The 16,427-nt window shown below is 61.8% G+C and overlaps 1 protein-coding gene across 1 annotated transcript in view; it reads right to left on the reverse strand.

The window, feature by feature from the left end:
* The window catches only part of CDH4 (cadherin 4), a 532,131-nt gene that overhangs the window by 28,339 nt on the left and 487,365 nt on the right, over positions 1 to 16,427 (reverse strand). Inside the window, exon 7 of the mRNA XM_045795334.2 lies at positions 13,807 to 13,979. Within this exon, the coding sequence (XP_045651290.2) occupies positions 13,807 to 13,979 (173 nt within the window). The remainder of the gene's footprint in view (positions 1 to 13,806; positions 13,980 to 16,427) is intronic.

Genomic DNA, 16,427 nt, shown 5'->3' on the forward strand with positions numbered 1-16,427 from the left:
CAGGATCAGTGTTGGCAGTGTCTGTAGGGCTGAGGCCCAGAGTTCCACCGCTGGGCACCCAGGGCTCAGCCCCCATGGCTGCCAGCCCCAATGTGGAAGGCTCTGGCCTCCCATCTGCACATGAACTCACTGGTCATGGTCACTGTCCGAGCCCTGCTTTGTGCCAGGGGCTCTGCTGGGCATTGTGGGGGAGAGAGCACAGAGATCTGTAGTTCATGAGCCCACCGTCTGGGTCGTGCCTGGGTCGTGCTTGGGCGCCAACAGGGGCACGTCTGAGCCAGGGGGCAGCGAGGCTCACAGGGGCTGTTCTCTGGGGACAGTGAGTGCCTGGGCGAGGGGAGTCACTCCGAGTGAGGGCTCAGGTAGTGTCTCCCAAATCCAAGTCCTCAGGAACCCCAGGGCATGGAAGGAGGGCCTCTGCAGATGACGTGAAGGGAAGGCTCAAAATGAGGCCGTTCCGGGTGATGGCAGCCCCCAAGTCCGCGACAAATGTCCTTGCAGGAGAAGTCCAGGTGAGACGAACGCAGAAAAGGCAGTGACGTAGCCACAAGCCCCAGTGCCCAGGAGCGCCGGCCACACCAGAGGCCGGAGGGAGCCCAGTGTGGGTCTGATGACCCTGCAGACGGCACGGACCCTGCCAACACCTTGATTTTGGGCGTCTGGCCCCCAGAGCTGTGAGAGAATGACGCCCAGTTCGTGGTACTGCATGAGGGCTGCCCCAGGAGCCTACAATGGCCTTGGGCTGGGCCCCTTCCTGGAGCTGCTGGAGGGAACCCAGGCGTCCGTGACGTCCTGCCCCTGTGCTGGCCTTGCTTCAGCCACACAGCGGGGTCCCACTCGATGAGGCTTCACCTGGGACCCTGTGGACCCTGCTGTCGGGGCTCGGCCTGTCTGATCACTGGGTGGGAAGGACGGGGACCTGGGCAGGAGGGACACTTTGGAGCAGACACGGACGGGAGCCACCAAGCCTCACGCCCCACCTCACCTCCCAGGACCAGCCACCGGGACAAGGGGCCAGAGCAGAGGCCAGGAGAGAGTACAGGCTGACCGCGGAGGGAGGGATTTGGCCACAGAAGAAAGGAAGAAAAGTGTGATTGGAATGTGGGGTCACCTTTCCGAACCTTCCTTACTCCCGTATCACGGACTCACAAGCTCTGCCCGGGACCCACACGTGTGCACAAGTGTGCAAGTGCATGCACGTAAATAGGTATGTGAGTGTGTACGTGTGTGTGCACGCGTGCCTGTGTATAGATCCACGTGTGCGTCTGTGTGAGTCTCACGTGTGCCTGTGTGTACACGCTTGTGTGTGCAGCCCGCCACCACCGGAAGGCATGCCGATCTTGCTTTTGGAGGCCGGGTGGGGGCTTTCTGAGCGTGGGGGGGGACGATCACCCAGCCACAAGGAGGAAGTCCCCGCAGGGCCCCCAGCAGAGCCCGAGCCTCCCGTGGGCGGGGCCTCTGGGATCCGGGCCAGCGCAGGCCTGACGGGGGATCTCCATCTTCGGGAAGCTCTCGGGGTTGGGGGGCTGGCTTGACTCCTGAGCTGCTGCTTTTGCTTTAGGAAGTACACTTTTCAGACCCAGGAATGGTCCCCTTTTTCTCTTTTGCCAAATCCCTGTGGAATGGCATGCAGAGGCCGAGGGAGACGGCTGGTCGCCTGGCGTCCCTGGACACAGATACCTTTATGGGACTGTCCCGTCGTGACCTAGTGGGAGGGCTCTGGCGTGCTTAGCGGTTTCATGTATTTATTAAGCGGGGCCTTGTTTCCCGGCCTAAGGTGCATTTCATTTACCTGAGGCCCGGCCTGGGGCCCCGACGAGCACGGGACAGTTTCAGTTCCAGCGCCTCCCACTGGTGGCCCCACAGACCACATCTACCTTTCAGCTGCCCTAGGGTGCAGGGGTGTAAACCTCCTTATTTTACAGTGGATCGAACTGAGTCTTGGGGGGGGCACATGGCTGGTGGACAGTGTACTTGGGGCCTGGCCATCGGGAGTCCCCGAAACCTGTTGGCTGGCTCTCCTGGGACAAAGAGACAACCCCGGACCCAGCTCTGGACCCATAGTGGTCTTCTCCACGGGCTGAATTATGCAGCGGGCCTCTGCTCTCCGAATCAGCCCCCAGTGGAGCTGGAAGGAGGCGGCTGGGTGGGGAGTGGGCGAGCCTGTGCCTCTGGAGTCTCCCCCCCGGAGGCCAGCTGATGACAGCTGCTCCCACCTGTATGCAGGTGCCCCCCGCCTGCCCCGCCTGCTGCCCAGTGGTCCTCCTGCTCTGCCTGGTCAGCAGTGGGGCCACAACGAATGCATTAAAATGCGATCTGGCCATTTTCAAGTTCAAGAGAAGAGAAGAGAACTGCACATGGGTGGTCCCTGGGCTTTTGCTGCCTTCCCCATAGCTCAGTATTTAAATTTTGCAGAACATCCATCAATAATGCAGCCTCTGACCTGCCCTAGAAAAGCATCAAAGCCTCCCGCATGCCCCTGCGTGCCCCCCCATCCCCACACCGGCCGCCAGGACTGTATCCCGGCCCACACCAGCCTCGTGGCTTGGACCCCCACGTGCCGGTGGAGCCCAGGCTGCCACCGAGCCTGAGAATGGTGTCCCAGCTCCCGGGCTCGTGTCATCCACCATGCTGCGAGCACATCTCCCTGCCCACACTGGGCATCTGCAGTGGGCTGGCAGCTGGGATACGGGTGTAGATTAAGGATGAGAGCCTGGTGTCCACACCACAACCCACAGACCCTCCCAGCATCCCTTTTCCCTGAATAAGGCTGGGGTTCTCCTGCTCGCTGGGTCAGTGCCGGCGTCCCAAGGCTCCCGCCCTGGGCCACGTGCCCCCTCGTGCTTTCCCGCCTGTCACTGCTGTCACTGTGGGAACTGAGAAATTAGTAAACTGAGGGCCTCCCTCCTGCCCCTGGAGCTCATGTTGCTCAGCAGCGGGTGTCCGATCCGCGCCTGGGAACAAGCAGGAGGGCGCCTGGGATGGCCACTGCGGGGGGATGGGTCGCGGGCCACTGTCCTTGTTCATCAAGTGCGTCGGGACTCGTCCCCGGGGCATGGGGAGGGCGGCCGCCGAAGGAAACAGGCTGCAGGCCCTCGAGCGCTATGACCAGCAATCCCACGCCTGGGCCTGTGCCCACGGGAGCTGGAAAGGGTCCAGACAAATGCTTGTTCCAAGGCTCACAGCTGTACCGCCTCCGCGGCCGCTGGCGGAGACAACCCACACGTCCATCCGCCCACGGGTGAATAGAAACTGCTCCACGACACACTGGGGCAGGACGCTGCTACGAGAAGGAACGAAGCCCGGACACGCGCTACGGGCGTACGTCGACGGCACAGTGCTGTGCGAAGGGAGCAGACACGAAGCCACAGGCTCCCAGGCCCCCTGACGTGAAACATCCATCACTGGCCCATCCATCGAGACAGTGGAACAGTGGCGCCGGGGGCCAGGGGCTGGGGGGCGGGAGTGGCTGCCAGTGGGGTCAGTCATTTTGGGGGATGAAATCGCCCTGGGACCGGGTGGAGAGGTGCCCCTACTGCTCTCTGCACAGTCGGGGTGCGTGGGGATGTCTGCTCCCGCCCAGGGCTGCGTGACGTGGCGGCACCCCCCGACAAGCCTCCCTGCACCCCCATCTCCTCGCCCCCCCCACAGGGTTTGCTTTCTGCTGCACAAACCAGCCAAGCCGGGTGAAAAGAGAGAAAATGCCAGCCCTGCAGGGACGGCTCCCCCCTCGGCTGGGGCGTGGGGAGCGGAGTCGCGAAGGCCCCTGGCTCTTCAACTACAGCTCTGGGTGAGCGCCGTGCTTGGCGTCCACCCTCCCGCCCTCTCTCCCCCTCCCTCTGCTGGGCACAGCGGGAGACGAGCTCTCAGGAAGGACCACCCAGGATTTTGGGGGTCAGAGACTCTGGGACGAACGAGAGTGGGTGTCCTGTCCAGGGCGATGGGACTGCCTTGGTCCCTGAGTCCTGGTGGGTCTCCTCCTCGGGGCCCCTCCCGGCCACCCACCCTGGCTCATAGACAAGGCATCTGCACTGCCCAGGGCTGGGACAGTGGTGGCCACGCACGCACACCTCACACCTGACCACTGAGCAGCCAGCCACGTACCCTAGCTCTGGAAGCCAAGGATTCCATGGAACTGGATCGTTCTCTGCGTGGGGTCGTTCTGTGGCCTCTCCCCCAAGTCGTTACAACCAAAACTGTCCCTAGAGGTCCCCAGTGTCCCCGTGGTGGGGGAGAGAATCACCCGGGTTGAGGACCATGGCTCTAGGGCAGGAGAGAGCCAATAAATAACAAAACGTGTCCCATCAGCTAGTGACAAGGACTTATAGGAAAGTGAGGTGGGAGAGGGGGCAGAGGTTGGTTTACACAGGCTGGCCAGACAAGGCCTCTTCGTTAAGGAGATGGTCGATTAGCCAGGGGTGGGTATCCAGAGGAGGGAGGTCTCAAGCAGAGGGAACAGCCAGTGCAAAGGCCCTGGGGCAGGCACTCTGGTGAGTCCGGGAAGGTAGGCCAGTGAGCAGGGGCAGGGTGAGCCAGAGGGTGCAGAAGGAGCAGAAGCTACGTTTGGACTTTACTCTGGGGGAGACAGGAAGCCACAAGAGGGTTTGAGAAGACAGCGATGGTCAGATCTGTGTGTGGACAGGATTGCTGGCTGTTGAATGAGGACAGATGCAGGGGCAGGAGCAGAGGCCAGGAGACCAGCTGGGCAGGTGCCACCATGGTCTCAGCAGGCGGAGCAGGTGGGGGTGGGTGAGAGGTCAAAAAAGAGAAACACAGAGTAGGCCCCAAAGGCAACCAGCCGAGCGTGCAGACTGGAGGGGCCATGGGGCAGGGGTCCTGGCTGCTGAGGGGGTGTGGAGGCAGGGCAGGGGCAGACACTTGTGGTCTGCACAGTGAACACGGAGACTTCCCTCCCTCTGTCTGGAGATGCTCACTCTCTCTCCTTCTCCCTTCTACCCCCAAGTCTTGCTGGCGGCTTCACGAGAGGACACAGGTGCCGGCCCGGGGCCTGCGGTCCTGAGCCACCGGAGGATGGGGCTGCGGGCCCGACTGGGCACAGGCCAGGCTCTGGGTGCCTTGGGGAGAGCAGGCCCCAGGATCCACAGCCTCCCAATTTTAAGAGAATCCAGAAATTGGGACTTGTATACAAAAATTTCCTGCTTAAATGCTAAGTTTTAAAAACAACAACTCCCCCCCCCCCCCCCCCCGGAGCCAACCCTGTCTCCAGGCTGCCTATTTGCAACCCTGAATCTGGCGGACAAGCAGCCTTGCAGCCGAGGACACGGGTGCGATCTCTGCTCCATCGGAAGAAACGTTCCACCTCGGAGATGCCTGGGGTGGGAGCAGCTGTGCGGCCGCCTGGCGTCTGCCCTTGTGTCAGGAAGGCAGCCATGTACGTAAACCCGTGAGCAGGGCTGCGTGCCAATAAAACTTTATTTACAAAGTTGGATTTATTTACAGGTTGGACCTGGTGGACCCCCAGCCAGCATTGCCCCAAGTCCTCGCCCTCCTTGGGAGCCCAGGAGAGGGCAGACCCCTGAGCTGGGACCCACCCCTCCAGAGCCCCTCACATCCCCTGGAGGGGTCAGAGGCCACGGCAACCTCCCCTGTCACCTTTGCCTGCACGGCCTGCATGTCACACTCTCTCTTTCCTCCTGTACGTTTACCTGAGCCCTGCTGGGCTGGCATTAGCACTCCGGGGACCGGGGGCTGGGGGTGGAAGTGGCTGCCAGGCGGGACAGTCATTTTTGGGAGATGAGATCGCCCTGTCGCCACAGGATGGCCACCTCTGTCCTGTCAGACCACAAACCTACAGGAAGAGGGTGGCCTCCCCGGGCCCTGCCCTCCAGCCAGGCCTCTGAGGAAGAGGCAGAGGAAGGAGATGCCTGCAAGGGGACGAGAAAGCAGTGAGGGCTTCCTGGAGGAGGTGGGCTGGACCCCAGGGCCCCAGCTACTCCCACGGGAGGCCCCGGTCTTTGACCTGCCTCCTCCCTCCCTTTTCCCCAGGCCCGTTCCTTGGACTCACATCTCCGCGCAAGGAGAGGATGGAAAACAACAAAAGACGCGTGGCGGGGTTGGTGAAAGGAGCGCCGGCCGATGCCAACGGTGGACAGCCGGGAGGCCGGACCGCGCTGTGGGAGACGGGTGTACCCCACGTTGAGGAACACCGCCAAGCGCCAACACAGGCTGCAGCTCGTCTGTAACACGGGGAACGCACCCCCCGCGGCGAGCGCAGAGAGGACACGTGGGGGTCGGTCCCGTGTGACCCTCGTGTGTCTTCCGGAGCTCCGACGGTGGACTGCTGTTTTCTTCTCTGTGCGGATCTGTTTTCTTCCGCAGACGGGCCGGTCTTGTGAGAAGAGGAGTTTCGAGGTGTTCTTGTGGAAAAGGCTCCAGCGTGGGCTCGGGCGCGCGGAGTGGCTCTGAGGTCCAGCCTGGCGTCTGGGGATTCAGTGGGGCCCTGGCCCAGCGTGTGTGTTGGGGCCCCGCAGACCGTGCCCCCCAGCTGGCGGCTCCTGCGTGTGACCCAGGAGCGCGGACGGCAGGGGCCGTGCCACCGTGTCTGGGGCAGAGCCCACGCCCCAAGACAAGAGTGCCTTTGTTTCTCCTCTGCTCCCCTTTCTGGGGGCGGGGGGAGCAGGAAGACTTCAGGGCGACAATCCAGGCACTGGCAGATTTGCCTCAGCCGCCACTGTCCCCGCCGAGACCTCCAGGCCGCATTTGGTGAACTCAACACAGGGTTCCGTGAATATGCCTGAAAACCAGCCGGGAGAAACGGCGACCGCCACCGCACCCGGCCGCCACTGCCTCCCCGCAGCGGGCCTCTTCCGAGGACTTACAAGGAGCTCATTTGCAGGAAAATGTTTCTAGGAAAACATATTTTTAGAATTTCCCATGTGGCCCTCTGCCCGGCTTCTCAGGAAGCAAAGGGGAGATGCTGGTCCTGTTGCTACAGGACGATGACCCCCGCCTCGCCCACCCGGAATCTGAGTGACATGGTGGCATTAACTACGGTGGATAATGGCGACTGCAAGATTCATTGCGTTGGAGCAAAGCTCTGTGGATTGCCCTCCACGAAACCCCTTCCTCTGCTGAGAATCTTGAGAACTGTAGGAAGGTCCTGCTTTTGCTTTCCTAAAAATCCTGTAAGACCACGAGACACTCGTGTCCCACCCTCGTGTGGGGTGACATTTCACGCTGATGAAGGTGACCGGCGAGGGTCAGCGTGCGTGGGGACGGGGAGCTGGGGTGGGGTCCCCAGTGAACCCGTGACCTCACCCAGGGGTAAGCGGCAGCGGGTCGGAGGGTGTCCGTGGCTCTGCGCTAAGCGTGTGGTGCAGCCACGGGAGTGGAAAGCCACCCTCGCCTTCAGAGCGGGCCGCGGGCTGCAGACGCTCTAACCGGGGGAGCGCGCAGGGGGCGTGCCGGCGAGCAGCGTCTGCGGCAGGGGCGTCCCCGGCCAGGCACACAGGAGTTCCTGGGGCCTCTCCTAACATTTCAATCATGTAAAAATGCTCCATTTACATAGCGCTGCCTAATTAGACACGGTGGCAATGAGGTTTGCGGATTTTCCCCTTCGTCAGATGGCTCGCTCTGGCAAATGGGAAGCTGGCTCTGAGAAGAGTCTGCAGTGTTTGTCCCCCAAAGATGCTGCTGCTGCCAGGGGCGGGAGGACCGGTATTCTCCCAGGAAGGGGAAAGGTGCAGATTTGTGCAGGTGTCCCATGGAGAAGCCGTCTCCTGTGACCCTCCTGCGGGGCCGGAGCTCTGGCCCCTGGGCCCCGGGGGCAGCGAGTGGGCACCTGGATGGGCAGGATCGCCCGTTGCCTAGGGTCTCCGCCCCTGCCAGCAGCCGCCCGCGGGTTTCACAAAAGCCTGGAAACAGGCGAGGGCGCCCTTTGTGTGATTGTTTGCCGCTGAGTGACCCTGCCCAGGGCTGTCCGGTTGACTCTGGGTCATGATTCAGGCTCTCCTCGGAGCGGGGGAAGAAGGGCTGCTCGGGACACAAGCTGGAGATGCACTCAGCTCCCTCACCCGCAGAAAACCCACCGCGCTTTCAGCCACTTCATCTCTTCTCCCCGAAGGCAAAGGGCAGACACCGTGGGGAGTGAGCCAAGCAGGAAAGGGGGTCTGGTGCAGGATCCACAGCCGGCCACCTGCCACCCCTTCCCAAGCAGCTGACGTGAGCCCGTGTCTCCCCGGCCACCTGTCAGGGCACAGGGTCACAAATTCAGAGGCAGCTGCCACGCTCCATCCAAGGCCCTTGCGAACACCATGAGCCTTGTGTCTGGGGTGAGCGCTCGCTGTCTGTGCTAAGTTCCCTGGGGGAAGAGACACTGCACCCCAAATCCTGAGAGCGGGTGTCTCATAATCATCCTTGGAGTGTCCCTCACTTAGCTTCAGGCTCTACTCTGATAAAGTGCAAATGCCACCTTGTCCTGTCTCTATCAGCCATTCACACTTTGGTATAAAATTTGGGGTATGATCTTTCATGGACTGTGGTAATCTAGTATAAAAGGCCCCAAAGAACGAGGACCCCTAGGGTGGAGTGCTTGGTAGCTGGGAAACAAAAACATCAAAGCAAATACTCATCTCTTTGAGCTCAAGGTGGCAGGGGTCACAGCTCTGCTGCCCTGCCCCTGCGTCTGCGCCTCTGCTAGTCTTGCCCTTGCCACGCCCACCCGTCTGACCTTTCCCCACATTTCTTTGAGTAGCTCCAGGGCCCCAGGCATGCAGCTAAGTGCCGGGCAGTCAGTGGTACCTGAACAGACTGGGCCTGCCCTACAGAGCTTGTGTCAGGAGGGGAACTCGCAGTAAAGGAGCCAACAAGCTCACACGCAGTCTCCCCTGAGCGGGGGCTGGGTTCAGGGAGAGGAGGAGGAGGAGGGGCACAGGCCCTGAGCAGAGTGGTCAGGGAGGCCTCCCTGGGGGTGATGTCTGGTATGACAGGAAGAACCGGGGCCTCAAGCACCTGGGGACAGGAGAGGGCATGCTGGGAGGTGAGGCACAAGGAGGCGGTGGAGTGGTGGGCCAGCCCTCAGCAGTGGAGGAGCGGGAAGCTAGCAGGGGCTGAGGGCATCATGGGCACCGGGGTGCTGGGGCACCTAGTGTGTCTCAGACACTGGCTCCCTCCTGCAGACTCCCTGCCACTCCTTCTGTCCAGGGACCCTCCCTTCCCTGACTGGGCTCCCTGCAGGCCTGGCGTGCACACAGGCCTTGCCACGAGACACCGACGGTGGCAGGGAGTGTCCAGCAGCTGTCTCGGGACAATCGCAACCTGTGGTCTGCGGACATGCTAATTAGTGCAGACAGCTTGTGTCTAATTATTTCACTTGACTCGCTTAAGATTCAGAGACCATCTGCTCTGGGTGGGAGGAGAGGAGGGGCAGCTGGCGAGGGGCCCTTGGCCGCTGAGCAGACCCCGAGGCAGCTGCCCCGAAGGAGAGGCCCAGGCCCCCCAGGCGTGACAGAGCTGAGAGGCAGAGGAGGCCGGTGGACACGCACTGGGGCCCGCACGCTAACCAGGCCTGAGCGACGTGCAGGCTGGTGCGTTCCGGGTGTTTCTGAGAACACAGGGCAGAGGCTGGACCGCGGAGCGCTTGCCGGCCCATCCTACACCAGGGGCGCAGTGCCAGTGGCCAGGCGCAGAGAGCAAGGGCTTGGCGTACAGGGCACGTGGCAGCACGGGGGCTCAGACAGGACAGGAGGGGCCTGGGGCAGGGGCTGTCTCTACGCAGGTGCGTGGGCTTTCCCCGCTGAGGTGAGAGGCGGATCAAGGCAGCTTTTCAGCAGGGTGGGGGTGGGTGGGTTTGCAGCCATCAATCCCCTGAGAAAGGGCAGGCTTCAGGTCTCCAAAGTCCACTCTCAGGGCTGCAGGGTGAGCTCAAGGTAAGAGTGAGGACTTGGCTTCATGCCAAAGGGCAAAGGCTGGCGTGGGCCCGGACGAGGCTGCCTGCGGTGCAGAGAGCAGGCTGTGCGTGGCCGCACGGGACCCATGTGGACAGAACTCGGCTGAGCAAACGGTGAGACGGAGCGGGGCTCTGGGGCCAAGGGGAAGACGCTGGATTTTGTTCCCAGGGAGCAAGGAGACCACGGAAGGCCTTATTCTGGGCGAGGAGGGGCCAGAGCCACGGGGCATCAAGAAGTCATTGTGCTTCCGGCAGAGGGCACCACTCTCTTGCCAGCCCCTGGCACAGCGGCCCCTCACTGTGTCTGTGGAAGGATGCCCTCCCCCACCAAGGCTGCCTTGGCCTCTGGGTCCCTGGCGACAAGGGGTCACCCTGGTGGGTCTTGGTCAGATGGTTTATGGGAGCTAGAGAACTGAGCTCCCCATGGTGAGCCCAAATCCTCCCCAAACTATTTCTCAGGTGGCCACCGAGTCCTGTAACAGGAGAGCAAGCTCCCGGGGCAGAGAGAGTGCGCAGCGGGGCGACGGGTGGGGGGCCGGGTGGGGGCTGGCAGGGGGTGCGTGCAGTGGTCGCGGTGGCCTGGCAGAGGCGTCTCCGAGGCCAGACTCGTCAGCACTGGAGGCTGGTGGGTTCGGTTGCTGTTCCCTTAAGTACCGTGCACAGACCGTCATCGGCCGGCAGCGGGGTTGGGGGGCGGGGGTCCTCAGGTGGGTGCTGGCTCCGCCCTGGGGCCCGGTGGGGCTGGTGCTCGGGCTCCTTTCCAGGGAAGGCCCCCGACGGCTGCAGCGCGTGTGCACAGCCCCCTCGAGGGTGCGCGACAGGTTGCGGGACGGCCCGTCTGGCCGGCTGCCCGTCACGCTGCTCTGACCCGATGGCTCGTGGGCTGGGGTCGTGCCCTCGGATGTCACGTCCCCTACCTGTCCCGCCTCTCCTGATCTGCAAAACCAGACCCTCAAGGACCGTATGGCCTGTCATGGCCCCTCCAGCTCCGCCTCCCTCAGGTGTCACCGATGTGCCCATCGGGGAAGGGGGTGTGGGAGTGGGCTTCTCAGGGCCCGTGACCTTGGCGGTCTGGGTGGATGGCTGGTTACCTCAGGGCAGGGCTGCCAGATGGAGCAACTAAACGTGCCAGCCACTTACATGTGAACTTCAGACAAACAACAAATGAGTGTTAGTGTAAGTGTGTCCCATGCAAGATTGGGGGTTCGCTTACACTAAAACGACTTGTGTGGAGCTCAGCTCTCACGGGGTGTCCCGGGCTTCGTCTGGCAGGGTGGAGCACAGCCCCTCTGCTTGGCTCAGGAGTGTCTCCGGGAGGACCCCCCGCGAAGGGCCTGGGAAGCCAGGCTCGGGTGGGCAGGCGCCAGGTTAAGAGAGATTTCCCTCCAGTGTCGGGGCAGTGCATGCCCCCCCCCCACCCGGGAGCCCTCGTGTTCCCATTTCTGAGAGGAGGACAGTGCTGGCCACCATGGAAGGAGCCGGGGGTGCCCGGAGCTGCCCAAGCCTGGACATGGCCCAGAGAGGCCTCCGCGCCCTGCCTGCTCTGGGTTCCGGTAAGGCCCGGGGTGCCGCACATCGTCCAGGCCTCGGTAGCTTCCCTGTACCCCCACGTGACCTCCCAGTACCCTGGGGCAGAGCCTTGCTCTTGCTCTTTGACCTGCGACCTGTGACACTGGGCACTTGTGAGCCACTGCAGACTGCCTTCCTCACTTGGAAAGACAGACTTGCCAGCATCCCTCCTTCGGCCCCCCCTCCCCCGGGCCGTTTTGAGGATTAAAACGTGGTCATCCGCAGCGCACAGCGCCTGGCCACGTGGAGCTCCTGTGGAGTTTTCGTGGGGCTTCCGTGGGGCGCCCGAGGGGCCCCAGTGCCTGGCACAGACCCTGCCCACAGCGGGTGTTCGGTACCTGTCTGCCGGAAGGTTGGAAAGGTCTGGAGACGCCCACGGGATGTAGCCACTGTTGCTGTGAGTGGCCAGGCCAGTCTGTCCCAGTCCTTCGTGGCCTGAGCCTGCCCCTTCATAAACAGATGAGAACCAGGACAGGCCCCCCCCGCCCCCAGCATGGCAGAGCTGGCCGGAGGGGGACCGAATGGAAGCCTGCTCTCCAGTGCCGGGCCCTGTTCCTAAGAACCGGCAGCGCCTCCGAGCTTTCCGATGGTTGGGAGGCCTTGCCTTCTTCTGCAGCCGGATGGGTCCTCCGGACAGAGGCTCTGAAAACGCCTCTTTCCTTCGCGAAGGCCTGGCGTTGTCCCCGGAGGTCCGTATTACGTCAAATGGAGCAGACGACAGCTGCGTCGGCTGGACACTCAGCCTGCTTGGCAGGGCACCGCCCCTCCCCTCCCTGCTGAGCCCACCAAACTGGCATCGCTGTGCCCATTTCTCAGAGAGAGGGCACTGAGGCCGGGGCTCAGAGGTGTCCCCTGACTTCCTCATGGCAAGGCCGCTGGAGAGGACCACCCTGCAAGCTGCTGAGCCACGAGGCTGCATAAATTACTTCTCACGTGACCTCTGCCCCAGCCCAGTGCCCTGGTTCACCGCCCCGTACAATTTAGGAATGCCGAGAAAAGCACCTCGTGCCCTTCCTGGGGTGGGGGGAGTGATGGAGGGGGTGGCACTTTCCATGCCGCCGCCTAGCGTCTATTGATTTGGAAGGCACAGGTGGGGCAGCGTGGCTGGACCGCTTCCGGCAGCTTTGCCAGGGGTGAGGTCTAGACTCGAGGTGTTTGGCGCCCCCATCTCCAAACTTGCCGGGATCACCAGGTGTGGGGAACCAGTCTGGGGAGCGAGAAGCTGCCACAGCTTGGCTCTGAAAAGCCACACTTAGCAAGGTCCCGGCTCAGTGCCCCCAGACCAAGGTGAGGCCCCCCGGAACCCAGGCCATGAGGCCTGCAGCGCTTTCCGGGAAGAGGAGCCGGAGGCCATCAAGACAAGTGTGGCTACAGGCTCTGCAAACGAGCCCCCAGCAGCGAGTGAGCGGCACACCCTGTTGCTCTGAGCTCAGCGGGGTCTCCTCCTAGTCCTGGGAGCCGCGTGCTTTCAAGGGTAAACTGACTCACGTATCCTTTAGAGGAGACGCCAGCCTCTGGTCACCAGCAAACAGGAGGCCATCGTGGAGGCCCAGAGGCAGAAGGAGATGATGCTCGTCTGGGAAGCTGGGAGTACTCAGGGCCGCCGGCTGGGGGCTTTCAGCTGGGAGCTCCTGATGACCCTCCCAGCGGCCCCGGAGGCCGGTGACTGGGACAGCGTCATCTACCCAGATGGGAGCCCGTGGCCCCATGCCTGGAGACGCTCATTCTCCAGTGGCAGCAGCAGCAAAGGCTGGCTCTGGGGTCTGGCTCTGGGTGGGGTGGACACTGGGGTCCACACTGAGGGGGTGAGGGAAGGTGGGTACAACAGAGGTCCCAGCCTCCTGGGGTCACAGGAGGGGCCGAGAAGCTGGGAAGTCCTCGTACCCAGCCCCAAATAAGTCGCTTTGGCCTGAGTGGAAAGTGCCGCCCCATCCGTGCGCCCCACGTCATCATGGCGGGACTACCAGGGTCAGATGCAGGACCGGTGTCCTGGGCAGGGGTTGGCGCTCACGCTCCCAGACAGTCACTAACAGCCCCCAGACGCGGGGCCCTGCTGCGGCCACACCCTGAGCAGCACAGAGGTCTGCCCCTTGGCACCGCACTCACCAGCCGGGCCTGTTTGGAAACCTCGTGCGGGACTGGCTCCCGGATTCGCTCAAAGGGCTGGCGGCGAACACTTAGGAACGGCTTTGCGGACACCTCTTCTCCCAGCCAGGCTCCACAGGAGAAGGGCCTCCTGGGGACCCGACCTGGGCTGGGGTCAGCATCTCCCACACGGCTGCAGGGGCGAGGCCATGCTCCCCCGGCCCCTGTGACGCCCCCCGCCTCACCTCTCGGTCCAGGCCGGCTGCCACGGTCACAACGTCCCCTGTCTCGCTGTTGATGGTGAACATGCTCTGGGACGGGCTCTGCGGGGTCTGGGTCACGATCCGGTACCGCACCATCCCGTTGGCCGTGGTGCTGTCGTCCGCATCATTGGCCGTGACAGTCATCACATAGGTGCCTGGGACAGAGAAAGCATCTCAGATGGGAGCGAGCTGGTGTGTCGGCTGCAGCCTCCACGCACACCCCCAGGGCAGACATCGCCAGCCAATCCGATCTCTCTGGAGACGGAGGGAACCGCACATCCTTCCCGCACCCCACATCGTCGGAGGCGGGGCTAGAAAGCAAGGCTGTGGCCCCCACTTCCCCATGGAGAACCGTCGAAGGATTTCTTCCAGAGCTCAAGGCTCCTGCGAGGCATTGGCTCTGACTTCCTTCTCTCTCAGCGGCGGGGAAACCGGGGCCCAGAGAGGAGGGAAGAGCGGCACGGGCTGCGGAACCAGGCCTGGAGCCGGCTTTTCCAACCCCAAAACCAGCGCCCTCTCCCCTGCGCCTCACAGTGTTTGCTGGGGCTCAGCCGAGCGCTCGTGGGGTGTGGCGCGGCGGGGACGTTGGAGGCGCCCGGAGAAGGAGCAGAGCCTGGCACGGCACGGCTCTGCGGAAGGTACAGAGCCCGTGCTTGAAGGACACACAGAAAAGGAGCTGACAGGGGCCCCGGCAGGGGAGGCTGTGCACACGGGAGAGCGTGCATGTAGGGGGGCCAGCGGGACATGCGGCCGTCTGTGTTTCAGAGATGCCCCGCCGCTCGGTGTCTGTGTCCTGACCATGCACAGGGCTGAGCTCCGTGGTGGATGGTAGCACAGCCCCCCGTCCTGTTAGTGTCCACCCTTCCCTGCCTTGGGAGGCCCTGGTTGGGTCAGCACATCCCTCCCCCTGGCCACAGGGATCAGATCAGCTGCGGGCACCTTACCCATCAGAGTCGGCAATAACTGCATTTGCTGGGGTTTCTGGGAAACCAACATGCTGGGTCTGCCTGGGTCAGTGAGTGACGCTGGGGACGATGGTCACTTTCTGGCCACAACTAAAGGGGCTGAAGGACAGGGCCGTCTTGGATCCTCAAGAGGGGCTCAGGTGACAACTTCTCACTGGGAAGCCCCTGCATCGAGCTGCACCTGAAGCTATTCCCTAAAGGCTTTTTAAACATGCAGCCTTTTTTTAAAGAACAGTTTTAGGATAACAGCAAAATTAAGGGGAAGGTACCCTATAGACTTTTTGTATAATTGAGCCCAAGCACTTCCCTTCTTGCCATTTTAGTTTTCGTCCCTTGCAACCCAGAGTTCTGACTGGCACAAACTCCCAGCCCTGGGCCTCTGGAGTCTTGGGCCTGGAGGCCCTTGTCCGGAGCCGCACGTTTTTAGTTCGCTTCCTTGCTCCAGAACAATGTGCTCCCTGGGGCCCTGCAGGGGTGCAGGGAGTGTGTGCACCTACCTCGATGCCATCCTTTCTTGGGAGTTGTTGTCTGAGGCAGGGGCTGAACTGGGCTTGGGGTTTCAAGCTGTGCAGCTTAGCCGTCAGGCCCGAGAAGGGGGTGGGGGACAAGATGGGGAGGGGGAAGGGCTCTAAGCCCCAGAAACCCCATTTCAGCTGGGCCTCAACTTCATCATGAGCTCCTTGACGAAGTCCCCACTCCCAGCGCGGCCCCTGACAGGTGCGCCAGGGAATCAGAGCTTCGGGGAGGAAGCATCCCCAAAGCTTTCAAGTCCCAGGCTCAGAGTCAAATTTGATGCCTTCTGAGAGAATGTTCTGGAGGCAGAGTGTGTGCAGGCTGGATGCGGCTGAGACTTTTTCTCTCCAGAACCCACCCAGTGGGGCCCCTGGGCGTGGAGGGCTCAGGTCTGAATTGTTGGCAACAAGACCGGTCCTTCTGTTTTGGGCTCGTTACAGTTTCATCTAGGCAACCACCTCATTTGCTACGTTCGGGAGTCTGCTCTTTTAGACCAAATGATAGACTTCTAAGAATTCTTTTCTGACTGCACACATGAAACACACCCACGGAAACCAGTGCGTTTTCACAGGAAAATATCAGAAGGTACAATGTAGGAAAAGCGGCCAGTGGCCCTGCCACCTGACGCACCCAAATGTTTATCACGGAGACACTCTTTGCTCCTCCTTTTTTAGAAAAAACAAAAACACTTAATTACTGATCAAAGAAATGAAAGGCATTTTTCACATGCCAAAAAGGCAAACACTCTTTAAAAATAACAATGGTAGAGAATAGCGGGGATATACAGGAAACGGGCCGCCCGGCTCCCGCAGCGTCCAGGGGGCACATGGCCTCAGCTTCTGGACGTAGTCTGGCTGCCTCTACCCAAGTCTCTCTAAAATGTCTCCAGTTGACAAATCTACTTCTAGGAATTTATCCTAAGGAAAAAAGTCACAGATGTGCAATAGATGATTGATTCGTGTCCCCAGCTGTCCGTGCTGACCCGGTTCCTGATAGCAAAGCAAGAAATCCTCCACAAACAGTAAATATGCAGTATGTGCCAAGCACTGTGCGTGTCCGTGAGCAGCACAGAGACAAGGTCCCTGACACGCAGGGGTGGGTGTGACGATTAAACCCTCAACATGA

Source organism: Ursus americanus, chromosome 22 (assembly GCF_024610735.1).
Source record: "Ursus americanus isolate L20-20 chromosome 22, mUrsAme1.1.p, whole genome shotgun sequence".
NCBI lineage: Eukaryota > Metazoa > Chordata > Mammalia > Carnivora > Ursidae > Ursus > Ursus americanus.